At 41.3% G+C, this 27,500-nt stretch overlaps 2 protein-coding genes across 14 annotated transcripts in view; both read left to right on the top strand.

Annotated features, from left to right (window-relative positions):
• The window catches only part of LOC135104968 (uncharacterized), a 51,746-nt gene extending 29,671 nt beyond the window's left edge, over positions 1–22,075 (top strand). For 7 of the 13 annotated variants that reach the window (XM_064012814.1, XM_064012813.1, XM_064012815.1 and 4 more), the window contains 7 exons: positions 7,575–7,684; positions 7,887–8,035; positions 8,368–8,565; positions 9,154–9,402; positions 10,112–10,272; positions 10,525–10,782; positions 17,215–17,527. In XM_064012814.1, coding sequence (XP_063868884.1) covers positions 7,922–8,035; positions 8,368–8,565; positions 9,154–9,381 — 540 coding nt within the window. In that variant the 5' untranslated portion in view covers positions 7,575–7,684; positions 7,887–7,921 and the 3' untranslated portion in view covers positions 9,382–9,402; positions 10,112–10,272; positions 10,525–10,782; positions 17,215–17,527. Of the gene's footprint in view, positions 1–7,574; positions 7,685–7,886; positions 8,036–8,367; positions 8,566–9,153; positions 9,403–10,111; positions 10,273–10,524; positions 10,783–15,059; positions 15,288–15,830; positions 15,961–17,214; positions 17,528–21,375; positions 21,881–21,945 lie in introns of those variants that run through there. The other 6 variants (XM_064012808.1, XM_064012809.1, XM_064012807.1 and 3 more) reach the window with 6 other exon arrangements.
• On the top strand, positions 22,063–27,322 carry LOC135104967 (uncharacterized). Its single transcript, XM_064012804.1, has 4 exons — positions 22,063–23,332; positions 24,221–24,354; positions 25,675–25,784; positions 26,688–27,322. Exons 1-4 carry the CDS (start codon positions 23,256–23,258, stop codon positions 26,916–26,918), a joined length of 552 nt encoding a protein of 183 aa, XP_063868874.1. The 5' UTR covers positions 22,063–23,255; the 3' UTR covers positions 26,919–27,322.
• Positions 27,323–27,500: the final 178 nt, after the last annotated feature.

The raw sequence follows: 27,500 nt of genomic DNA, 5'->3' as shown, positions 1-27,500 counted from the left end.
ACACTGCAATAGAGTGACAGTGTATACCTGTTTTTTTGGGGCCACTTCTTGGTAAATATGTTGATCATGATAATTTTTCAGACTGAGATAAATTTTTTTACAGCTCAAAATATTATGCTTTTTCAAAAGGAGATAGTGACATTGAATAATCTTAGCTATAGCAGCTCCTCATGAAGCAGCTAAATTATGTGGATATTGGTGATGAATACATACTGTACAATATGGGTGTGAGGGTTGTTTTAGGGTCACTCACGGTTACATTAGTGACGTGATCCATCGTGCACTGCGTCACAAATTGTAAGTCCATGCTGACAGGGTTTACTTGGAGAGATATAGTGTGCTGCATGTGTTCGTATGTTTGTTTCCAGTATGTAATGATGCATGCTCTCTTGCATCTCTTTTGTTCAGCATATGAGAACTGTACTTTTAATGACATTAGAATGTCGTTAAATGTCACTTACTTCCAGGCAATGCATCATTTATTTTCAGCCAGTCACCTGAGTGCAGTGCGCACAAATTTAAATACTTGGATTTTATCATGCAGTTCCATAAGCAAGGCATACAATTCTTAAGATTGCACAGTGTTTTGCCAAAATTAGTTGAGTGCTGAACAATCGATGGCACCAGTACCCTTTGAGGATGAGGAAGAGGAGGTCTGCAAACCACACCTTGGACTCTATTTTTTCTATTAAGGTTTAGGTCTGGTTATGTTAGGTTAATGTCCTTAACCCATAAACTGCAACATTTATCATATGATGAACAGCATGTAACTGTGACTTACATCATATGATATGAAGGCTCTTTTTAATCTTGGCAGCCTGTATTTTGCACCCATATGTCTTGAAATGATGTTTGGCAACTCAGAGTGAGCGAGCCCACACACACACACTCTCTCTCTCTCTCTCTCTCTCTCTCTCTCTCTCTCTCTCTCTCTCTCTCTCTCTCTCTCTCTCTCTCTCTCTCTCTCTCTCTCTCTCTCTCTCTCTCTCTCTCTCTCTCTCTCTCTCTCTCTCTCTCTCTCTCTCTCTCTCTCTCTCTCTCTCTCTCTCTCTCTCTCTCTCTCTCTCTTCCATGTGTGTGTGTGTGTGTGTGTGTGTGTGTGTGTGTGTGGGTGTGTGTGTACTCGTATTTACCTAGTTGTGGTGTACGGGAGGGGAGTAATCTCATAGTACCCCGTCTCTATATCTATCAGTTTGGTTTTAAAAGCACTGACAGTTTCGGTATTGACAACGTCTTCACTGAGTTCATTCCATTTGTTCTCATTTCAGTGAGGAAAACTATACTTCTTAATGTCTCTTCTACAGTTAACTTTCTTCAACTTCTTGCTGTGACCCCTTGTACTCTCTGTGTCTAAATTTATAAAAACCTTCTTTCTTCACATTTTCCATACCATTTATCATTCTATAGATGTTTATTAAATCTCCTCTCTCTCTCCTATTTTCAAGGGTAGGAATTTCCAACATTCTTAATCTCTCTTCATAGGTCAATTTACTCAACTCTGAAACCATCTTAGTGACTGCTCTTTATGCTTTTTCTAATTTTATAATATTCCTCTGTGTATGATGAGACCACACCACTGCTGCATATTCCAATCTTAGTCTTATCATGGAAATCAACAACTTTTTATCATTTTTTCTTCCAATTATGAGTGCCATTCTTATTCTTTTTAGCAATTTCACTGTCACCAGTAATTTTATCAATGTGTCAAATTTTCAGTAACTGTTACTCCCAAATCTACTTCCTCTTTTGACTTCTTTAACTTCACACCATCCATATCATAATAATATTGTATTCTTTTCTTACTCTTACCAAACTCCATTACTTTGCATTTACTCAAATGGAATTCCATTTGCCAAGATTTACTCCATCTATTTATCTTAATTAAATCATCTTGCAGTACCATACAGTCATTTATATTATCTACCCTTCTCATCAGTTTACAATCATCTGCAAATAAGTTCATATAACTATCTGTTTTTTTAATTTGTCGTTCACATATATTACAAACTTTATCGGTCCTAAAACTGACCCCTGTGGGACACCACTAGTTACTTTTAGCCAAGATGAATTCTGGTCTTGTATTACAGTTCTCATCTCTCTATCATCCAGATAATCCTCCATTCACTCCAGCTGTCTTCCTCCAAATTTTCCATAATTTTTTAATCTTCCTTAGCAATCTTTGGGATGTACTTTGCTTTCTTCAAGTCTAAGTAGACACCATCCACCCATCCATCTCTCTCCTGCACAATATTAACTATCCTTGAATGAAAGGACAGTAAGTTTATGGAGCATGATCTTCCCCTTTTAAATCCAAATTGACAATTTACTAAAACTTCATCTTTTTCCAAGTGTTCCATCCATCTTTCCTTTATTGTTCTTTCACATAATTTTCCTTCAGGAGGAGGCAGTAGACACCTGCTAAAACAATAATTACTCTCAGTGAGGTCTAAAGCACTGGATCAGGGGGTACTGTGAACTTATCATTAAACCTACCTGTGATCTCACTGAACTTTTCCTTTTGTGTCTCACAACACAAGGGGGCAGTCACAGCCTGCCCTATAAAGACAACTCTCTTCCTCCACACAAAACTACAAGCACCTAATAACACACACACCCTTCACTCAAAATTTCAAAATTCATGGCAACTCCTACACCAGCTTTGGAGTCCTCATCTGGGGAGGGGACCACAAATGTCCCCTGGTTGGACTGCTCTGCTGATGACGACCCTAAGTATCTTGACACCCCCTCAATTTTTTCTTCATTTACTTCTGCAACATTTGTGATCTAAGATCTAATTTTCAATCTGTAGAACACCACCTCTCCTCTTCTAAACCTCATCTTCTTTTCCTCACTGAAACTCAGGTGCCTGAGGCAACTGACAGTAGCTCTTTTTCTGTTCCCTCCTACTTTCTCTATCCTCATTTTCAATTCAAAGCTGGATGTTGCATTTATGTGTGCAACAATTTAACCTGCTCTCATGTCCATGCTCTTGAATCTTCCGAGTTTTCCACTATCTGGCTACGACTACAGAGTCACTCTCAAACTAAATTTATCTGTGCTGTATATCTCTCACCTAACTCCTCTGACTATAAGAAATTCTTTGTCTACTTAACTTCCAAAGTGGAGCACATTCTGACACTCTTCCCTTTTTGCAGAAATCTCCATTCTTGGAGACTTCAGTGTTCACCACCAGCTTTGGCTTTCCTCTCTCTTCACTGACCATCCTGGTGAACTAGCCTTCAACTTTGCTATCCTCCATGACCTAGAGCAATTGGTGCAACACCCTACTTGTATTTCTGACCGTCTTGGAGATATGCCCAACATTCTTGACTTCTTCCTGACCTCTAATCCTTCTGTTTATGCTGTCACCCTCTCTATTCCATTGAGCTCCTCCGATCACAGTCTCATATCTGTATCTTGTCCTATCACTCCAATCCCTCCTCAGCATCCCCCTAAGCAAAGGTGCCTCTGGCATTTTGCCTCTGCTAGTTGGGGGGACCTGAGGAGGTATTTTGCTGATTTTCCTTGGAATGACTACTGCTTCTGTGTCAGAGACCCATCTTTGTGTGCTGAATGCATAACAGAGGTGATAGTGTCTGGCATGGAGGCATACATTCCTCTCTCTTTTTCTCGGACTAAACCTTCCAAACCTTGGTTGAACACAACTTGTTCTCGTGCTATACATGATAGAGAGGAGGCCCACAAAAGGTACTTAGGCCTTCCATCACCAGAATCTCATGCACTTTATATTTCTGTCCGGAACCATGCCAAGTCTGTTCTCCAACTAATGAAAAACTCCTTCATTAATAGAAAGTGTCAAAATCTTTTAAGATCTAACTACCCTCATGACTCTGACATCTAGCCAAAAATATCTTCAATAACTTTGCTTCTTCTTCTTCTTTCCCTCCTTTATTTCAACCAGATAGCACCACTACCATCACATCTATCTCTAAAGCTGAACTCTTTGCTCAAACCTTTGCTAAAAACTCTACCTTGAACGATTCTGGGCTTGTTCCTCCCTCTCCTCCACCCCCTAACTACTTCATGCTACCTATTAAAATTCTTCAGTATGATGTTTTCCATGCCCTTGCTGGCCTAAACCCTCGAAAGGCTTATGGACCTGATGGGGTCCCTCCTATTGTTCTCCGAAACTGTGCCTCCGTGCTTGCACCTTGCCTAGTGAAACTCTTTCAGCACTGTCTGTCAACATCTACCTTTCCTTCTTGCTGAAAGTTTGCCTACATTCAGCCTGTTCCTAAAAAGGGCGACCGTTCTAATCCCTCAAACTACTCTCCTATTGCTTTAATTTCCTGCCTATCTAAAGTTTTTTAATCTATCCTCAACAGGAAGATACTTAAACATCTGTCACTTCACAAACTTCTATCTGATTGCCAGTATGGTTTCTGTCAAAGCCGCTCTACTGGTGATCTTCTGGCTTTCCTTACTGAGTCTTGGTCATCCTCTTTTAGAGATTTTGGTGAAACTTTTGCTGTTGCCTTGGACATATCAAAAGCTCCTGATAGAGTCTGGCACAAAGTCTTGATTTCCAAATTACCCCCCTATGGCTTCTGTCTTTCTCTCAAGTTTCCTTTCTGACCGTTCTATTGCTGCTGTGGTAGACGGTCACTGTTCTTCTCCTAAATCTATTAACAGTGGTGTTCCTCAGGGTTCTGTCCTTTCACCCACTCTCTTCTTATTATTCATCAATGACCTTGTAAACCAAATTTCCTACCCTATCCACTCCTACGCTGATGATACCACCCTGCACTTTTCCATGTCTTTTTATAGACGTCCAACCCTTCAGGAGGTAAACATTTCATGCAGGGAAGCCACAGAATGCCTGACTTCTGATCTTTCTAAAATTTCTGATTGGGGCAGAGCAAACTTGGTATTGTTCAATGCCTCAAAAACTCAATTCCTCCATCTATCAACTCAACACTACCTTCCAGACAGCTATCCCCTCTTCTTCAGTGACACTCAACTGTCCCCCTCTTCTACACTGAACATCCTTGGTCTGTCCTTTACTTATAATCTGAACTGGAAACTTCAAATCTCATCTCTAGCTAAAACAGCTTCTATGAAGTTAGGTGTTCTGAGATGTCTCTGCCAGTTTTTCTCATCCCCCAGCTGCTAACTCTGTACAAGGGCCTTATCCGTCCATGTATGGAGTATGCTTCACATGTCTGGGGGGGTTCCACTCATGCCGCTCTTCTAGACAGGGTGGAATCAAAAGCTTTTCGTCTCATCAACTCCTCTCCTCTAACTGACTGTCTTCAGCCTTTCTCATCGCCGCAATGTTGCATCTCTAGCTGTCTTCTACCGCTATTTTCATGCTAACTGCTCTTCTGATCTTGCTAACTGCATGCCTCCCCTCCTCCCACAGCCTTGCTGCACAAGACTCTTCTTTCTCTCACCCCTATTCTGTCCACCTCTCTAATGCAAGAGTTAACCAGTATACTCAATTATTGATCCCTTTCTTTGGTAAACTCTGGAACTCCCTGTCTGCTTCTGTATTTCCACCTTCCTATGAATTGAATTCCTTCAAGAGGGAGGTTTCAAGACACTTATTCTTCAATTTTTTTACTTTTCTGGGACTGGCATCTCAGTGGGCTTTTTTTTTTTTTTTTTTATTGGATTTTCGTTGCCCTTGGCCAGTGTCCCTCCTACATAAAAAAAAAAAACACTATTCAAGGACACTGGTCTATATTTTAGTGTATTTTCCTTATTTCCTCTTTTGTATGTTGGTGTAATATTTGTTCTTTTCCAGTCTTTTGGTTCTCTTCCCTGTGATAGTGATGTCACCACTAGACTGTGAATTTTATCAGGCAGTTGTTCTGTACATTCCTTCAATATCTTGTTTGGTACTCCATCTGGATCAGATGCTTTAATTACTTCAAGTTCCTCCATCATCTTAAGTATTTCCTCATAACTGACTGGGACTGCACTCAGTATATATCTCACCAACTTATCCCTTCCAGCATCAAACTCCCCTTCCACAGTAAATAACAATCTGAAACTATTGTTCATAACCTCCACCATGTCCTGTTTGGGTTCATTTATACACTTATCTATTATATCTCTTATAGTTTCTTCTCTCCATTCTTATTATCTCAATGTACTTGTTTCTAGCATCAATATATTCCTCCCATCTGCTCTCAGTTTTCCTCTTCTTCCATCTATTCCAACCATTTGATTTACAATTTGTAGTTTCTTTGCATTATGTATTGAACCATTCTTTACCCTTTCTACATCTCACTCCTCCTTTAGGTACAAATTTCTCCACAGCAGAATTATATTTCCTTATAAATTCATCTCATTTTCTGGAACATCTACATCTTCAAAGTCTTTCCAGCCCATGGCAACAAACTACTTTCTTAATTTTTCAGAATCATCTTTACTATATTTAAATCTTCTTACCTTATAATTTTCATCAGTGATTACATTTTCATTTTTCAAATTAAATTCCATCAACATGTGATCACTTTTACCTAGAGGGCTATCATAGTGTATTGTTTCAATAATTTCCATGTCCTTGGTAAACACTAAATCAAGTCTTGATGGTTTATCTCTTCCACTAAATCTTATATCACAGTCTACCCACTGAGTCATCAAGTTTTCCACTGTTCAGGTTAACAGTCTTTTACTCCATGAGGTCTCACTTCTAGTAGTTGTCAGTGTTTCCCACTTTATCTCCTTACAATTAAAATCACCAACAATAACTATATCACTACTTTCCATCACTATCTTTTCAAGACCTTTTAACACATCTACCAACGTCTCTTCGTGCTCTTCTTTTTGCCAAGCATTGGTCACAGGTGGCACATACACTCCTACATTATTCATTATCCTTTCTTTTCCACTTCTAATCATCACTTGTAGAATTTCAGACTTGTCTTCACTTTTTATTACCCTCTCCACTTCAACACACTTTTTAGTCAGAATGATCACTCCCCCCTCCTCCCTTGTCACTTCTGTTTTTCATCCATAAATCATATTTACCAGTGTCAGGAGTTCCCCATTCATTTTTCCATTTTGTCTCACATAATACAGCAACATCCGGTGCGGTTCTGTTTAATAACTCATTTAATTCCATCTTTGTTGACATTAATCCATTTACATTAGTATAACATACTGTTTGATGTATTATTTCTTTATTCTCATGTCTCTTACTCTTCAGAAAAACTTCTCTTTTTGTTGTTTATCTTTTTGTTTAGCCTCATTTATCAGCTCCTTTTGCTTCAACCTTTCAATCTCATCCATATCCCTGTTTATCCATACATTTTTATATTTTTCATCTCCAGACAACCTCCAAGACCCACTAATTACCTCTTCTGCTTGTACCTACATTGCAAACTTTGTGTGTGTGTGTGTGTGTGTGTGTGTGTGTGTGAGTGTGTGTGTCAGATATACACACAGCTCTGCAACACACACTTGCGCACACACACACACACACACACACACACACACACACACACACACACTGCACCCAAATCAGGCAGTTAAAAAATTAAAGACCTGTTGTTGTTTGAGACCCCTTACCACTCCCCGTACTCTCCTTTTGTCTCATCCCACAGACATTGTCCATGATGCTTCCTGTGTTGTGGTTCCATCATGGCAGGCATGGAAGTGCCTCTCACTGCATCACCGCCTCATGATCATTGAGAGCATGGACACAGACACTGAGGTGCGGCGCCTCTCCCCCATCACCCTCATTGCCAACACAAGCCACTTTTTTTTATCTTGTCCTTATAAATCTATTTACCAGATTGTCAATTCCACATGGGATTTTTTGTGAGTGTTACTAATGCCTCCTCCTCCTCCTCCTCCTCCTCCTCCTCCTCCTCCTCCTCCTCCTCCTCCTCCTCCTCCTCCTCCTCCTCCTCCAGGCCCTAGTGGGTACGTGGACCTCCTCAATGGACAGATGGACAGAGGCTGGTGTGCTGGCTACATGTATCAGGAGCAAATCTCAACCTTCTTCTCCGTTGTGGCAACAGGGATGACATATGAGATGGCCATGACCAGCATGCCCCTTCAGGTACTGCTGTGGTGCTTGTAATGGTGTTGTAGTGGTTGTAATGGTGGTAGTAGTAATAGTAGACAGTGATTGTAGCTATGGTAATAGTAGTTGTAGTAATTTTCAGTGGTATAATAATAATAGTAATTGGAGATAAACAGCAGGCAATTTACACCAATCTTTTTGACGCATAACCTAACATCATTTAACCCAGCCTAACCTCACAACCTAGCACAATCTCACCCAACACTAAGCCAACCTAATCTAACTTAACCCAATCAATTATTATTTCAGGAGCTGCATCTCTAACCTAACCTCACCACACTGACCCTCCACTCACATCACATCTTAAGGTGCTGCGTCTGCACCTGCCACACAGTCCATCCTCTGAGGCCGTTGTCCTGCTCATCTTCCCAAAGCCTCAGCATTATGACACCTATGTGGATGGTGTCTTTGTTCCCCCAGCCAACCTCAACACCTCTGCAGCCGGCTACAAGCTGTTGCCTGAGAACCCCACCCATCCTCAGGCTTTCCATCCCATGTTGGACAATGTAAGGGATGGCTGTGTGCTGTGTTGTGTTGTGTCGTGTTGTGTTTGGAATGTAAGGGATGGTTGTGTGTTTTGTTGCATTGTGTTTGGAATGTAAGGAATGACTGTGTGTTGTGTTGTGTAGGGAATATAAGGAATGGCTGTGTGTTGTTTTGTGTTGTTTGAGGCACTGGAGCTCTGTACTTTGCCCTGTCAGTTTGGGGCAAAGGACCAACTGCTCTGCCTTGTCTCTTCCTGCTGGTAACAGAACAACCACTCAGCCTTGCCTCTCCCTGTCAGTTTTGTCATGCCTCCCTATCTGTTTAGTTTTGTCATGCCTCTCACTGTCAGTTTTGTTATGCCTTTCTCAATTTTGTCATGTCCCCATGTCAGTTTTGTTGTGCCTCCCTGTCAGTTTTGTCATGCCTCCCTCTCAGTCTTGTCATGTCTCTCCATGTCAGTTTTGTCAGGCCTCCCTGTCAGTCCTGTCATGTCTCTCCCTGTCAGTTTTGTCATAGCTCTCCCTGATAGTTTTAGGCAAGGGAAACACTATTATGCCATGCCTGTCTCTGTCGCCACCTCTCCAGCTCACCCAGACCCTCCCCTGCAGGCAATGGGGACCAGCTTCTTCCAGCGCAGTGCTAAGTTGGTCCATGTGGTGCTGTGCGAAGGCCACATCCTTGACATCAAGACCACACCCATGATCACCCTCACCAGTGGCCTCATGGTGAAGGAAGATGAGTTTTATGAGCAGAACGTGGTGTTGAATCTGGCCAGCCTGTTTGAGGTATCCCCAGACAACATCAGGGTCATCAGTGTTATGCAGGAGCTCTCCTAGAGACAGCAGGGAAGGCTGGAGGTGGGCACAGTGAGGATGCATGTTGGGTCTGGTCTGTGTTGAGTCTGACTGTGGTGGGTGCAGCTGTGTTCAGTGTGGCTGTGTTGAGTCTGGCTTTGTTGGATCTGTGTGTTGTGCGTGGCAGTGTTGGTCTGTGTGTTATGTGTGACCATGTTGTTTGTGGCTATGTTGGGTGTGGCTGTGTTTGGTGTGGCTGTCTGGGCTGCCTGGTCTCCCTTACTAGTAGGAGCTCAACATGCAAGACTTATTCTCAAATGTTTGGGAGTTTCAACTAATTGGAGATCTAATGGAATTTATCTGAGTTTTCAAGGTAATTTTTATGACACTTGTGATAGGGAATGATCTCACCATGAAAGGGCAGGATTAAACCAGTTTATGCTGTGAGGCTTTGCTGTGGAAGTATGTGGACAGCTGTGGTGTGCCTAAGCTCTTGGGATGTAGCAGGGTGGTCCACAAGACTGTCCCATTACACTAGGAGCCAACGGAGCTAAGAGTGTGAGTGATGTGTGCAGGAGTGTGTGGTGCTTTGTGTGGGCCATCCTGTGTGAGATTGCCAGCCTGGTATATAGATAGATAGATAGTGGTAGTTTAACAAGGACTGTGCCAAATGAATGGGAAAGTTGCCTATGAGATTCTTACTATTCATTATATCTGAAAATAATTACTAAAGAGAACAAAATGTTTAAGAATACAACTTAAATTTACTTAGGCTGAAGTGGCCAGCGCTCACACTACAAGCCTGAATGGCGAGGAGGAGGAGGGAGCAATTGGTGGGGAGGTGATTCCCTACAAGAAGCTGGTGCAGAGTCTGGAGAAGGCCGTCAATAGATTCCAGGATGGATCATGCAGCAACTGTGCCTCTCTCTCTTGGTAAAGTGAACCTCTGCTCTCTGTTCCTTTGTGATCTTATGTTGTCTCTTCCTCCAATGCTTCCTCTTAAGGCAAACACTACTCTGTCTCTTTACTGCCTTGAGTCATCTCTCACTCCTGTAACTCCTTTTGGTAAAATAACACTGTTCTCTGCCCCTTTACTGCCTTGAATTATGTCCTCCTGCACTTTGTCATCAGCTGAACCATTAACAGAGGTAGTGTGTTCCTCCAATACCCACCTCTCTTCCTCAGGTGAGTGACCCCATCGAGCCACCACCCAAGGAAGCCCCTCCAAAGGCCACAGGGGAGGAAGGTAGTGTTGTCATTCTGGATGCCAAACTGTTCTACAAGCAGCAGGAGAAGGAGGTGGCAGAGAAGATCAAGGAGAGCCTGGCAGTGACTGAGTATGCCAAGCCATCCAGTGCATTGGTGCTGAGTGGTGTGTCCAGCAGTGTGGTGTAGTACACAGTGTTTGAAATGCAGCTGTCCTTTACTGTGCTGGATACAGAGGTGTGTGTGTAGTTGTAGTATACAGGAACTAAGCTACACACCTCTGGTTCTGTCTTCTCCTTTATTCATCCATCAGTTTATGTACATTTCTTGCCTCTCTCACCTTTGTTTTTCTACTTGTGATAAACAGGGGCTGGGCTACATTCCTTATCCCATCTCTGTATTCATTCAGTCCTTGTGTGTGTGTGTGTGTGTGTGTGTGTGTGTGTGTGTGTGTGTGTGTGTGTGTGTGTGTGTGTGTGTGTGTGTGTTTACCTAGTTGTGAAATACAGGACAAGAGCCACACTAAGCTCGTGCCGTCCCGTCTCCATATCGACTTTTATCTAGATTTTCTTTAAATTTATGAATTGTCTTTGCACATACAGTCTCATCCTTAAGTTCATTCCACACTAATACTTCTGTGTGGAAAGCTATGTTTCTTGATGTCTCTTCTGCAAACATTCCTATTCAGTCTCCTTCCATGTCCTCTTGTGTCTCTAGTATCTGGTATCAAGAGGTCTTCTCTGTCCGACTTTTCCATTCTTTGCAGTATTCTATATATATAGCTATCAAATCACCTTTTTCCCTCTTTTTTTCTAGTGTAGTCAGGCCCAACCTCTTCAACCTTTCCTCATAACTATACTCTTTTAAGCTTGCAGGGATTTTAGTTGCTGCTCTGGATTCTTTCTAACTTTCTTGTATCCTTTTTCAAACTTCAACCACACTGATGCTGTGTACTCCAATCTCGGACGTATCATCGTTGTTATCAGTTTTTTTATCATATCTTCATCAATATAGGAGAATGCTATCTTGATGTTTTTCAGCAGTTTATATGTTTCTCCTATAATTTTTGTTTATGTGCTTCCCAAATAATAAATTATCAGTAATAATTACTCCTAGGTCTTTTTCTTCTGATCTTATAGAGATTTCTTCATTCCCTAAGTAATAGTTGCCAACTGGTCTTTTCACACTTTTTCCAAACCTTATCACACTACATTTTTTAGCATTAAACTCCATGTTCCACCTCATTAACCCTTCATTAATCTTAATTAAGTCCTGATTTAAAGCATTGCAATCCTCTTCATTTGTTACTTTCCTCATAATCTTAGCATCATGAGTGAAAATGTTCATGTAACTTTCTACACCTTCTGTCACATCATTTACATAAACTGTGAACAAAATAGCTACTCGTTACTGTTCTCCAGTTCGACCTGCTGCCTTTAATTACTGTCCTCATTTCTCTGTTTGTCAAAAAGTCAGTCATCCACTTTAACAGTGATCCACTGAGTCCTCCAGTTTTTTCCAATTTCCATATTAGTCTTCTGTGTGGAACTTTATGGAATGCTTTTCTCAGATCTAAGTATATGCAGTCGGCCCATCCATCTCTCTCTGGCACTATATCTAATACTCTTGAGTAGAAACTTATCAAATTTGTAACACAAGATCTTCCTTTTCTGAAACCAAACTGTTTCTCTGTTATCACCTTGTTGTGTTCTAGGTATTTCACCCATCTTTTTTTTTTTTTTTTTTATGTAGGAAGGACACTGGCCAAGGGCAACAAAAATCCAATAAAAAAAATGCCCACTGAAATGCCAGTCCCTTAAAAGGGTCAAAGCAGTGGTCAAAAATTGGTGGATAAGTGTCTTGAAACCTCCCTCTTGAAGGAATTCAAGTCATAGGAATGTGGAAATACAGAAGCAGGCAAGGAGTTCCAGAGTTTACCAGAGAAAGGGATGAATGATTGAGAATACTGAGAATACTGTTCTTGATAATCTTTTCACAAATCTTCGCCATCACATTTGTGAGCGATACTGGTCTATAATTTAATGGATCTTCTTTACTTCCAGTCTTGTGGATTGGGGTAATATCTGCCCATTTCCAATCTATGGGTACTCTACCTTTTACCAGGGTGGTGCTAATTATATTGTGCAACGCTGAGACTAATTGTGAGCTACACTCTTTTAAAATCCAACTGGAGACACCATCAGGACCCATTGCTTTCCTTACATCCAGGTCTTCCAACATATTCTTTACTTCATCTACTGATGTTTTAATCTCCTTTAGGTCGGTCCCTTTTTCTAATGCTGTCCTCTCATCTCTGAAATCATTTTTCTTACTAGACACAGAGTGGAAGTATCTGTTAAACACTTCAGCTACCTCTTCTGGGTTATCCACTGTCTCTTCTCCAGCTTCTACTGTCCTTATTTCATCTTTACTCTTTAATTTTCCATTAATGAATTTATAAAATAATTTTGGTTGGTCTTTACATTTCTCCACAACATTCTTTTCAAAATTTTTCTGCTCATCTCTGCGAGTTTTAAGAAATTTGTTCCTCTTCCTTATATAATTGTTCCACAGGTCCAGTCTCCTGTTTTTCTTCCACTTGTTCCATGCTTTTTCTCTCTCCAATCTAGCTGTTGCACATCTGTTGTACCCATTTCTCTACTCCCTCATTATAAATGTCCAGGAAAGCTGTCCACTTTTCCTCTATGTCCTCCTTTTGAATAACCATGTTCCAATTCACTTCACTGAAATACTTCCTAAGTTGTCCAAAGTTAGTCTTGCTGTAGTTTAGCCATTCTCTTCTGTGGTCCTCTTTTCTTATACTGAGGTTATTATCCATAGCTGTGAACTGAATCAGCACATGATCACTTTTTCCTATTGGGTTTATGTATTTAAGGTCTTCTACTATTTCTTGTCTCATGGTGGAAATTAGATCGAGCCTTGAAGGTGCTTCATTTCATCTAAATCTTGTGTCATCTGTAACCCATTGTGTCTAGAAATTTTCAGTAGCCAGGTCTAGTAGCTTGTTCCCCCATGATGGCTCACTGCCTTCCATGGTCCAATTCTCCCAAGATATCTCTTTACAGTTAAAGTCCCCCATCAGGAGTATATCATCATTTTCCTCAAATAACTCTGCCAAACGTGTCCTTGTGTCCTCAAGCATTTTGTTATATTCATCCTCTCTCCAAGAGTTGGAATAGGGGGGAACATAAGTCACCACAATGTTACAGTATCTTACAATATTCTGTCTTAAGTTTATTTTCAATACTTCTGCCTCCTCCACCCCATATGTGACAGATTCCACTAATAAATCCTTCCTAATTAGAAGCATCACACCTCCTCCCTGTTTATTTTTTCTATTTCTCATCCAGAGGTTGTATTTTCCTTCACCAATATTTGATATATCCCTTCACTTGCCAATTTAATTTCAACAATTCCCATGATGTCCGGTTTCTCCTCTTTTAATTTCTTCGATCTCTCCAGTTAGCTCTTTTTCTTCTTGTAATGTCCCCACTAATTTTTCCACACATGTCTTTTCCTTCTTTTCTCTTTCAGTCCTCTGAGGTGTATACTCTTCCTTCAGACCGAATACCACGACAGTTTTTTTCTTATCCTCAGTTTCTCTCACCAAGTTTTCTTTGTTTTATAACTTGAACAACTTTTTCTGTTAGCTTTTTGTTGTTTGCCTTTGTTTGTTCCTCCACAATTTCCCTAAAATCAGTCTTTTCTTTCTCTTGTTCTTTCTTCCAATTTTCCTGTTTTACGTTTAACTCTTCCACTTTGCCTCTCTATTCCATTGCTTTCTTTCCATATAATGTTTGTTTTTTATGTAGATCGTCATTTGCACCTCTCCACACCCCCTTCTCGGTGATCAAAGTTTCAACCATCTTCTCCATCTTGTCAAATCTATCCTTCATTTCCTTCATTTCAGTTTCCAGTGTGATAATTCTCCTTCTCATCATTGCTTTCCTGACCCTTCAGTCCTCTTCCCCAAATCCCGAGGTCTCTCTGTCTAGCCTTCGAGACGGTCCCCATTGGCATAAACAACATAGTGGGGACCGAAGTAGACCCCTCTTCACCGCTCATTATAACAATTTAACTGCTTTGGAGACGGAACAGCAACGGGTAGAACCAGTGTGAACTCTCATACTCTGTATTTCCACTAGGGCAACTCTCAGTGACGTAGATAGCTGGATTTTTAGTGTGTGTGTGTGTGTGTGTGTGTGTGTGTGTGTTTAGTAAACTTTCAGGCCTTTTTGGTTCCCATGAAAGGACTCAAAGATACACCAATAATTATTCTCTCCTCTCTCTCTCTCTCTCTCTCTCTCTCTCTCTCTCTCTCTTCTCTCTTCTCTCCTCTCTCTCTCTCCTCTCTCTTCCTCTCCTCTCTCTCTCTCTCTCTCTCTCTCTCTCTCTCTCTCTCTCTCTCTCTCTCTCTCTCTCTCTCTCTCTCTCTCTCTCTCCTCTCTCTCTCTCTCTTCTCTTCTCTTCTCTTCTCTTGCAGGGTGCATCCACCAGTGACCTGGCCACAAGAGTGATCCCTGGCAGGTCACGGCAAGTCTCTTGGGAGGTCCGCCAGGTGCCATCCTCATGGGCACCACAACAGTTCCCAACAGGAATGGCACTGCCATCTTCACCAACCTGTCTGTCAGCAAGCCCGGGGAAGGCTACAACCTCACTTTCACCATCACCTACCCCAGCTATGCTCCAGCCCTCACCACCACCCTGGAGGAGACCTTCAGGTAGGTGCAGGTCTTTATTTATGTAAGAGGGGGACTGGTCAAAGGCAACAAAAAGTTTAAAAAGCCCAATGAGAGTGCCAGTCCCTAAAGAGAGGTAAAAAAGAACCATCCAAAGCTGGAGCACAAGTGTCTGGTGTAAGAACAGAAGAATAAGAAAATAAGTGATGCTGTAAGAAGCCATCAGACCTACACATGGCAGTCCCTGTACAAAGCATGCTTACCTATTTCCACCTATCAGCCTCATTCATAAATTTGTGTAATCTTCCTTTAAAGGTCACTAAATAATCACCTTCATTACTGAGTCCATTCCATTCATCCACCACTCTATTTAAAAACCAATTCCTTCCTATCTGTTTTAAATTTAACTTAATCAGGGTACCTTAATGGTGTCTCTAGGGATTAGACCTTGACAGGATATTGAGGGAAATGCAAGTCTGACATACCAAAAAGGAGAGAAAAGGATCTCAGTATTTACCAAGATACAATTACTATTGGAGTCACATAAGTGATCTAATTGTTGGTCTTCTTTTGGCCTCCCCTCAGCTTGACAAAGATGAGTGCAGCAATGGTCCTGCAGCAGCCCAGCATAGTGCAGGCCGGACAACCCACCACCATCACTGTTCACTTTGTTGACAAGGACTCTGGCTTGGTGCTTAATGGCCTGGCTTTCAAGGTGAGGAGACAGACAGGCATGATTGACTTAAATGGTGTATATAAAGAGTAATAAAATAATATAATCTTTGTTAACATGATGTGAGGAAGTGAGGAGACAGACAGGAATGATTTTTTTTTCTTTTTTTTTATAGAGTAATAAAACAATATAATTTCTGTTATTGTTCAGTTTGTTGACAAAGATTCTGGATTGTAGTTTGATGGCAAGGCATTGAAGGTGAGGAGATGACAAAATCAAGTTAAATTTTTTGGGATAGCGTAATAAAACAATATTAATTCTGTTATCAAGAGGCATTCAGTTTGTTGACAAGGACTCTGGCCCAGTGCTTGGATGGCAAGACTTTAAATTTAAAGGTGGGGTAGACAGGAATAATCGAGTCAAGTTTACTTTTTGCATACATGCATGAAGTAATAAAGCAATATTATTTCTATTATCATGATACATTCATTCAGCTTGTTTACAAAAATTCTGGCTTAATGTTTGATGGTGAGGCTTTCAAGGTGAGGAGATGGACAGAAATTACTAAGTTAATTAAGGGACTGTAATTAACTTTTTTGAATGAAAATGTGTACAAAAAGCAACATTGGTCTGTGCACACTGAGAAATCATCCAGCACTTTGGCAACAATCTGCCAAAGTTTGAGCTGTGTGTCTGAGACATAGCTTGTTTACACTCAGGCTTTAGATTACACCTTGTGGTACTCCTTATGTTTTGCTGTTTTTCATATACTGTATCTGTTTTTTTGTGTGTGCATGATTTTTGGAGACTTTTTTTTCAGATGTGTGGCATGTTATCCCTAAGTGGTGGGAGGGGAGGGAGTGGGACAGTAATTACTGGCTAATGAGTCAGTACTCAGTTGGCCTAAGGTGAGGCCAGGGCATGTATGTACTGCCACGCTGGTGCCAGACCATCCACATGACTCATAAAATTTATGAGAGGAATTGTGTTACTATCTTCTGTGAAGACCATAACCATAGGCAGAGTCTTGTAAGTACAGTCACTAGGGTGTTGTAGGGAGGTCCACAACACTGTTCCTTCCCACCAGAGACCAGTGGGCCTAAGAGTGTGAGTGATGTGTGTGTGAGTGAGTGGTGCTTTGTCTGGGATTGGTGGCCTGGTGTATAGATAAGTAGACAGATGAAGGGAGTAAAATTATACCTTCTCTGTTCTCCTTCCATAAGAAAGCACAGAAGTTGAGAGGAATTGCATCTGTACTGTATTTTCTTTCCTGAGCCTCTTCTCTCTCCTCCTCAGGCCAGACATTTGTGGGCAAACTGCTGGCAAAGACTGCTGAGGGACACTTTGAGGTTATCCAGAGGTATGCCAAGTAAGAAACAGAAGAGAATGTTACAAGGAGGAGGCAGCAGGCACCTGCCAAAATGATAATTACTCCCAGTGAGGTCTAAAGCACTGGATGATGGGGTGCTGTGAACTTATCATTAAACGCAGCTGTGACCTCACTGAATGTTTCCCTTTGTGTCTCACAAGAAAAGGGGACAGTCACAGCCTGCTCTCTAAAGACAACTCTCTTCCTTCACACAAAACTACAAGCATCTAATTACACACACACCCCTTCACTCAATTATCATGGAGACTCCTACACCAGCCTCATAGAGTCATCATTGGGGGAGGGGACAACAAATGTCCCCAGGTCAGACTGCTCTTCTGGTATCGACCCTAAGTGTCTTGACACCCGCTCAACTTTTTCTTCATTAACTCCTGCAACATTTGCAGTCTTGGATCTAATTTTCAGTCTGTAAAAACACCATCTCTCCTCTACTAAACCTCATTTTCTTTTCCTCACTGAAACACAGGTGTCTAAGGCAACTGACATTAGCCCCATTTTTGTTCTCTCCTACTTTCTCTATCCTCATTTTCAATCCAAAGCTGGATGTTGCATTTATGTGCACAACAACTTAACCTGCTCTCTTGCCCACGCTCTTGAATCTTCCGAGTTTTCCCACCATCTGGCTACAATTACAGTCACTCTCAAACTAAATGTATCTGTGCTGTATACCTCTCACCTAACTCCTCTGACTTTAAAAAATTCTTTGACTTCTTAACTTCCAAAGTGGAGCACATTCTGACCCTCTTCCCTTTTGCAGAGGTCTCCATTCTTGGAGACTTCAATGTTCACCATCAGCTTTAGCTTTCCTGTCCCTTCACTGACCATCCTGATGAACTAGCCTTCAACTTTGCTATCCTCCACAACCTAGAGCAATTGGTGCAGCACCCTACTTGTATTCCTGACCATCTTGGAGATATGCCCAACATTATTAACCTTTTCATAACCTCTAATCCTTCTGCTTATGCTGTCACCCTCTCTTCTCTGTTGGGCTCATCCAGTCACAATCTCATATCTTTATCTTGTCCTATCACTCCAATCCTTCCTCAGCATCCCCATAAGCAGAAGTGCCTCTAGGATTTTGCCTCTGCTAGCTGCAGGGACCCAAGGAGGTATTTTGCTGATTTTCCTTGGAATGACTACTGCTTCCATGTCAGAGACCTGACTGTGTGCAGAGTACATAACAGAGGTAGTAGAGTCTGACATGGAGGTGTACATTCCTCACTCTTTATCTTCCAAATCTTGGTTTAACACAGCTTGTTCTCATGCTATACATGATAGAGAGGTGGCCTACAAAAGGTACTTAAGCCTTCCATCACCAGAATATCATGGGCTTTATATTTTTGCCTGGAACCATGCCAAGTCTGTTCTCCAACTAGCCAAAAACTCCTTCATTAACGGAAAGTGTCAAAATCTTTCAAGATCTAACTCCCCTTGTAACTTCTGGCACCAAGCCAAAAACATCTCCAATAACTTTGCTTCTCCTTCTTTTCCTCCTTTATATCAACTGGATGGTACCACTGCTATCACATCTATCTCTAAACCTGAACTCTTCGCTCAAACCTTTGCTAAAAACTCTACCTAGGACAATTCAGGGCTTGTTCCTCCCTCGCCTCCACCCTCTGACTACTTCATGCTACCTATTAAAATTCTTCAGTCATGTTTTTATGCCCTCCCTGGCCTAAACCCTCGGAAGGTTTATGGACCTGATGGGGTTCCTCATATTGTTCTCCAAACTTGTGCCTCTGTGCTTGCACCTTGCCTAGTCAAACTCTTTCAACTCTGTCAGCATCTACCATTCCTTCTTGCTGGAAGTTTGCCTACATTCAGCCTGTTCCTAAAAAGGGTGACTTCAAATCCCTCAAACTGCCATCCTATTGTTTTAATTTCCTGCCTATCTAAAGTTTTTTAATCAATCATCAATAGGAAGATTCTTAAACATCTTTCACTTCACAACCTTCTATCTGATCGCCAGTATGGGTTCCATCAAGGTCACTCTACTGGTGATCTTTTGGCTTTCCTTACTGAGTCTTAGTCATCCTCTTATAAAGATTTGGGTGAGACTTTTGCTGTTGCTTTGGACATATTAAAAGTTTTTGATAGAGTTTGGCACAAAGCTTTGATTTCCAAACTACTCTTCTGCGCCTTCTATCCTTTTCCTCTGTAACTTCATCTTAAGTTTCCATTCTGACCGTTCTATTGCTGCTGTGGTAGATGATCACTATTCTTCCTTTAAATCTATTAACTGTGGTGTTCCTCAGGGTTCTGTCCTATCACCCACTCTCTTCTTATTATTCTCCAGTGACCTAAACCAAACTTCTTGTCTTATCCACTCCTACACTGATAATACCACCCTGCACTTTTCTACGTCTTTTGTAGAAGTCCAACCCTTCAGGAAGTAAAGAGTTCATGCAGGGAAGCCACAGAAGACCTGACTTTTGATCTCTCTAAAATTTCTGATTGGGGCAGAGCAAACTTAGTATTATTCAATGCCTCAAAAACTCAATTCCTCCACCTATTAACTTGACTATCCCATCTTAACTATCCCATCTTCAGTGACACTTAACTGTCCCCCTTTCTACACTGAACATCCTTGGTCTGTCCTTTTCTTATAATCTAAACTGGAAACTTCACATCACATCCCTAGCTAAAACAGCTCTTATGAAATTAGATGTTTCTGAGACATCTTCACCAGTTTTTCTCATCCCCCCGCCAACTGCTAACTCTGTACAGGGGCCTTATCTGTCCATGTATGCTTCACATGTCTGGGGGGGTTCCACTTGTACTGCTCATCTAGACATTATGGAATCAAAAGCTTTTTGTCTCATCAGCTCCTCTCCTCTAACTGACCGTCTTCAGCCGGTTTCTCATCACTGCAATGTTGCATCTCTTGCTATCATCTACCACTGTTTTCATGCTAACTGCTCTTCTGATCTTGCTAACTGCATGCCTCCCCTCCTCTGACGGCCTCGCTGCACAAGACTTTCTTCTTTCTTTCACCCCCCTATTATGTTCACCTCTCTAATGCAAGAGTTAACCAGTATTCTCAATCATTCATTCCTTTCTCTGGTAAACTCTGAAACTCCCTGCCTGCTTCTGTCTTTCCACCTTCCTATGACTTGAATTCCTTCAAGAGGGAGGTTTCAAGACACTTATCCTTCAATTTTTGACTGCTGCTTTGGACCCTTTTATGGGACTGGCATCTCAGTGGGTCTTTTTATTTTTTTGGGGGGAGGGGAGGGTTGTTGCCCTTGGCCAGTGTCCCTCCTACTTGAAAAATAAATAAATAAAAATATCACCACCCATATCTTCCCAAGACAAATACTGACAACAGACCCTGTGTCAGGCTGTATGTACCAGATGAGGCCGTGTCAATGCTCACCTTTGAGAACGTCATATTTGAGGCACCAGACGTGAGACAGCAACTCATAGCCAAGGTTGCTGTCGTCTCCGCTAGCTGGTACGTGGAGTCCTCTCGAGTATTGGTGTCATTCTGGTAAACTCTGGAGCTCCCTGCCTGTGTCTGTACTTCCTTATACAAGACACTTCTTAAATTTAGGGTAATTCTTTTGGCTCTGTCTTCTAGAGACTGGTACCTCAGTGGGCCCTTTTATTTTTATTTATTTATTTATTTTATTTCATTTTATTTCTTTTTTTTTATTTTTCTCTCTCTCTCTCTCTCTCTCTCTCTCTCTCTCTCTCTCTCTCTCTCTCTCTCTCTCTCTCTCTCTCTCTCTCTCTCTCTCTCTCTCTCTCTCTCTCTCTCTCTCTCTCTCTCTCTCTCTCTCTCTCCTTTTTGTTGGCCTTAGCCAGAGTTCCTCTTACATAAAGGAAAATCTTGTATACTGATGTACATACTTATGGAAGTTAGGATAAAATGTATTGCATGTTGATGTACTGTTCAAAACCCAAATACCTCACACTACAGACTATTAAAGATGCAGAATCCTTGCTGAACCATCACTGGAACCATGAAAACATCCCTGAAAATACCATAACAACTGAAAGTATTGGAGGTAAGAGAGAGCAAAACATTTGGGAGTGCAGTTTATTATCTGTCTCCCATACAGGACTGGTGGTGTATCCCTCACATCTGGTCATCAAGGAGTACCCCATGGTCAAGTCCTTGCACACCGATCTGTTCTGATGGAAGCAGTTGGAGGGTGTGGAGGATGTGGTGAGAATGACTGTCCTTATCACCCATCTGTTATATCCTTCAGTATCTTCTTTTCTTCACCTGCACTGTGTTTTTTCCTCTTGCATCCTTCAGTAATATTGTTTTCTTCATGCCTCCTGTGTTCTTTTTGTTTCTGTTCTATCCTTCATTATACTTTTCTGTTATATCCTTCAGTGATATCCTTTTTCTCCTCCTGCAGTGTATTCTTTTTCCCTCTTATCATATCATGTATCCTTCAATGATATCTTTTCTTCATCTTTGCTGTATTCTTTTTCTTCTACCTTATCATTCATTATTCATTTCTTCACTCGTCCTGTATTCCTCTTTTTCTCTCTTTAATGCACACTTTTCTCCACACACACAATTTAAACCTTTCTGTCATGCATAGTTACCCTCACCCCCTCCTTGCCCCCCCCCCCCACACACACACACACACTAATGATGTTATGGTGATGTGACACAGTTGGAGGATGGAGTGCTGAGTATGTTGCTGCAGTCAGTGGACATGCTGGCTGCTGGCTGACGGAGTGTACTGTGGCCCTGTTGATTTCACTCTCAGGAATGACTCCAAGAAGGGCATAGCAGAGTACCAGGTGTGTATTGTGAAGAGGTGAATTGAATGGCTGTATTTTTCATTCTTTCTTCTGTTGTAAAAGAATGTCAAAAGCAAGTTCGTTCATCACTTTCTTGTCTTCCTGTAGTCATTTTCATTGCTTTTATATTCTTTCCACTAATTCTTCTCTCTTCCTCTACTTCCTACAGTCATTTTCATTTAAGTTTTCTATTCATTTCACTAATTCTTTTCACTCTCTATTTCTTATAGCCATTTTTATTACTCTTTCTTTTTCTCCTCTCTCCCTCCATGTCTCACAGCCATTTTCATTGTCCTTTTCTAGTTCACTAATTCTTCTCACTTCCTCTGCTTCAAGATAACTGGACCACAGGAGCATGTTGCCACAGCTCTAGGGAAACTGTGCACATCCCTCAGCAGTAACATAGCTATCCCAGTAGTGACAGGATACTTAGACACTCACTACAATGCAAGGAAAGTTTACGTCGAGGACCAGATCTTGCGCTGCTCTTGGAGAAACATTGTGCATCTCTTGAACGAGAGTGAGACTGGGGACCCTCTTCTAGATAATCAGAATGGTTCTGAAGTTAGCCTTGTGTCTTCTGTCCCTAAGGATCCTCCAGTCCTTGCATCTCCCCTTTGGCACCATATCTTGTGCTGCTCTCAGAAAAACGTGCTTCTCTGGAATGAAACTGAGAGTGAGGATGGTGTTTCAGGTGCTGGGAATAGTACTGAACTTAGTCTCATTTCTGGTGTCCCTGTGCATCTCCCAGTCCTTATATTAATGTGATGTCTTGCTAACTCTCATGCTGTCTCACTCAGTTTGGTACAATTGTTTACTGCAAGTTTAGAGTTTAGTTTTCAATGTAAGGTCACTGATAGTAAAAGGAGTGGTTGAATGCTTCTCTTTCTCATTTTGTCTTCCTTTTCCTTGTCCTCTTCCTCATTTACTTGCATTTCTCTCATTCTCTACCTCCTGGTCTTTTCCTTCATCCTTCTCTCTCTCTCTCTCTCTCTCTCTCTCTCTCTCTCTCTCTCTCTCTCTCTCTCTCTCTCTCTCTCTCTCTCTCTCTCTCTCTCTCTCTCTCTCTCTCTCTCTCTCTCTCTCTCTCTCTCTCTCTCTCTCTCTCTCTCTCTCTCTCTCTCTCTCTCTCTCTGCAGGATGGCCAAGGAAATCCTTCTCAAATACCCTGAGATCCTCCATGCCGCTCAACCCTTCTTCCTCTCCCTCAAGTTTGTGGGTGCTGGTGGCTCTCTCCTGGATGGAGCAGTTTTCGTGGTGAGACACACAGGAAACCTTAACTCTCATGCCTTGGGTCTTATGGGAACTGTTTTCAAAGAGAAAGAGTCTGGTTTGTGGTAAGACACACTGGGAACCTTAACTTTTACCCCCATATTGTGAAATGCCTGAGGTGTTATGAGAACTGTTTTCAAAGAGGAGTCTGGTTTGTGGTAGGAAGTGCGGGGAACCTTAACTTTTATCCCCATATTGTGAAATGCCTCAGGTGTTAATGGAACTGTTTTAAAAGAGGAGTCTGGTTTTTATGATTGGTTGATTGATGATGCAGAATATTATTAACTATTTCCTGAATCACAAAAAAAATGTCCTTGAAAATCCCATCAGCTTTCATAAGGACTGTTTTCATGATAATGAGTCAGGTTCTCATAGGTGTTTCTTTCTTCTGGTGATGCAGAATACTTGTTAAACTATCACCAGAATCATGAAGTACCCTTGAAAATTCCAGTAAGTATTTCTAAAGGTCACTGAGATGGTTAGTCCAGTGACTGTGTGTTTTGTTGTTTTCTTGTGTATATTTTGTCTCTCATTCCACGTAGTTCTCTTGTTTCTTCTCAGGATCAAAAGATATTGATTGAGATACTGGGGAGGGATGTGAGTGCATGCCCAAGGCGAGGCAAAAGAGAGAGAGAGAGAGAGAGAGAGAGAGAGAAAGTGTGTGTGCGTGTTTTATGCACAGACAGAAAACATGTAATTTTTGTATCATTCTAACATTTTCCTCTTCTCAATTTTCCTGTTGCCCTTCCAAATATTCAGCCTTTCTTTGTTCCTTCAGTGAAAAATCTCCCTTTCCTTAACTCTTTGTTGTATCCCCTCAATATCCAGCCTTTGTCCCTGCAATAATGGATCTTTTCTGTGTATTTCCTCCAGGATCTATTTACCTGAGAGCAACTTGTCAACAATTCCTGTAGATGTCGTCATCAGCGAGGTCAGTGTTAGATACCAACTTGCTGCTCAGGTGTCTGTTGTACCTGCTGGCTGGCATCTCCACTTTGTCTCTCCTGGTAAGCAAGTATGTATGTGTATGTGTATCTATTGATTTATTTCTGTGTGTATTGTTTCTGTCTATCTGTGTGAATGTGTCCATCTATCTATATATGTGTGTGTGTGTGTGTGTGTGTGTGTGTGTGTGTGTGTGTGTGTTTCTCTGTGTATATCAGGCTTGGGTTGGAGTACATTATTTTGTACATGCTCGATTACAAGTGCAATTAGTTCAAGTACAAGTACCAGTTGTCCATTTTGTACTTCAACACAAGTCCAAGTATTGTGCTGTATTCAAGTCAAAGTACATTTTTACTGATGCCTCTTACTTTTTTTTTTCAACAGCTAAGTGTGTGTGTGTGTGTGTGTGTGTGTGTGTGTGTGTGTGTGTGTCATAGTAGATGTCATTGCAATATGGATAGTGAAACTTAAATGCAAATAACAGGTTAACAGGTTTTGTTAGGTAGATGACAAGACCCGTTTGCCAGTTATCATCCCCACCTCCCCCACACAGGCTGACAATGGCCACAAAGGTAAGGATTTTGGAATTTAGGTAAAAGTCAGACTTTATGGGTGGAGAGTTTGGGGTGAATCTCGCATGATGCCTGATGTGGATGGATTGCTGTGTGCCTCTCAGTGCAGCAGCCTGTCAGTGCAGACAGCATTTGACAGCTGTTTCTCACTCCACATATTTACACAAAGGTGCTGACAAATTAGCAGCAGGAGTGGGAACTGCAGTGGCTGTAACTCACATGACCTCACTGATACCAATCCAGACCACCTAGCTTCCCCAGGGACAGGCTTGTGTCACCCTGACCTTACCTCTACCTATACATCTACCACTGCACTACATTTGGAATCTGGTTTAGTACATGTACTCAGACCCAAGCCTGGTATGTGTGTGTGTGTGTGTGTGTGTGTGTGTGTGTGTGTGTGTGTGTGTGTGTCTTTGTCTATCTGTTGAAATCAAGTCATTGTTGTATCTTGGAGGGAATAAGAGTGTGTTTGTGACTATCTATCTATTTCTATCTTTATCCATCTATCTATCTATCTATCTATCTATCTATTTGTGTTTAAATAAAGTTGTTGGTAGCATCTGAGGGAATGAGAGGAGTGTGAGCTCAGTATGATGTGCAAGGAGTTTATGGATGTTTTAACATTTTGTAATATAGTATTTATTAGTGTGCATATCTTTTTTTGCATGCAAGATTTTAATACCTTACTTTATCATTTTGTCTGCATCTAACATTCTCTCTCTCTCTCTCTCTCTCTCTCTCTCTCTCTCTCTCTCTCTCTCTCTCTCTCTCTCTCTCTTTCTCTCTCTTCACCAATTCTCCTTACAGGCTTGGTGGTGTATCCTGAAAATTTGAAGATCCAGGAGAACTCTGTCACCAAGAACGTGCAAATGAATGTCATTGGGTGGCTGATGGCAGCTCCTCAAGTGAACCCAGAGGTGAGGGAGGCTGTCACTGGAGGGAGCAGGGAAGTAGGGGTTAGAGTGAAGATGTTTAGAAAAGAGGGATGCAGCACTGTGGTTGTGAAGAGTAGCCATCATTTTCATTTTAAGGGTGTTTTTAAGCTATTTGGCTTGTAGTGCCACTGAGACTATCCCTTTCCACTGGGGACTCAAAATAAGAATAAGACAGACTTCATATTCTGAGTGTTAATGGAAGTAAGAATAATAATCAGAAATAGCAACCATTATCACTATCCTGTTTCTTCATGTCAAGCTTGATAAAGTTAGATTTAAAAAAGAAATAGGAAGGAACTGGTTCTCAGATTGAGTGATAGATGAATGAAATAGACTCAGTAGTTAGGTTAGTGCTGAGTCATTAGGGAGCTTTAAAAGATTAGACAAATTTATGCATGAGGATGATAGTGAAAATAGGTAAGCACATTTCATGCAGGGATTGCCATGTGTAAACCAGATGGCTTCTTGCAGTTTCCCTTGTGTTCTTACAATTATTATGCCACTGATATGATGCCACAACACAATGGTAATGGTGGTGATGGTGTGTTCCTGAGTGATGCAGGTGATAATGGGGCTTGACATGAGTGTCAAGGGCATGTAGTGTCCCGTCACCTTTGCTCCTGTGACCTCTGGCTCTTCTAAAAAGGGAGTTGCATCCTTCATGGTATTTTTATGTCTGATGGTGTGTAGTAGTAAGGATTATCCAAGATTGGAGAAGTGTCTTGGGACCTTCCTCATGAAAAAAATTTGTCATAGGGAAAAGAAAATACAGAAGCAGGCAGGGAGTTCCAGAGTTTACTGGTGAAAAGGATGAAAAATTAATAATGGTGAACTCTTGTATTGGAGAGGTGGACCACCACCATCACCACTACTTATTCTCCACAGATCACTGGGCTAAAGTACAGCAAGATGGGTGCCTTGGAGAAGCTGTGCCTTGAGTTGAAGGCTGCAGTCACCATCAGAAAAGAGCAAAGCTGCAACAAGTCATCCAAGTACTTTGTCAAGAAGGTTTATGTTGAAGGTAACCTCCTGCACTGCTCTCAGGAGAACAGTGGGACTCATGGACGCCTCCAAGACCCACAGAGGATTGGAAGGCATAAATTCAATCTTGGATAACTATTGACATTTAAAACTGTTGACTCCACTTGTCAGATTGTAGGTGGGAAAGTTTTAGGGTTGATTGATGGGAACATTGTTGATCTAAATTCTTTTTTGGTAAAGTACTGTAAATCACTTGCATGTGAAGTTTCAAATGGATGAAATAGCATGAATGGTATTGTAGTTGAATTGTTCTTTGTAGCTGGAAAAAAAAATTAGGGTTGATTGATGGGAAAACTATTGTTTAAAATCCTTTTATTGTAAACTAGATCATGTACATAGTTGTGAATTTTTTTTTGGAAATGAAATAGCATGAATGATGATGATGATGTTTGTGTTGTACTATGGGTAAACCATTGGAAAAAATGTAGTAGTTGTGAACAAAATTGGATTAACTAAACATCACTGAGGTTGTAGTTGTGAAATTTTGGTGTAAATTAATGTAAACAATGAAATACTTAATCATTAAAGTTTTAATCTTATATTAGGAGTTATTGGAAATTAGCTAAAATAAACACCCTTATATCATCTTAACCCTATAATGACTAACCAACTTTCCTCTCAAATCATAGCTTAGTTTTAACACAAGTAAACAGTGCA

Source organism: Scylla paramamosain, chromosome 11 (genome assembly GCF_035594125.1).
Source record: "Scylla paramamosain isolate STU-SP2022 chromosome 11, ASM3559412v1, whole genome shotgun sequence".
NCBI lineage: Eukaryota > Metazoa > Arthropoda > Malacostraca > Decapoda > Portunidae > Scylla > Scylla paramamosain.
The sequence above is the reverse complement of the archived record's forward strand: the minus strand, read 5'-3'. Positions and strand labels throughout refer to the sequence as shown.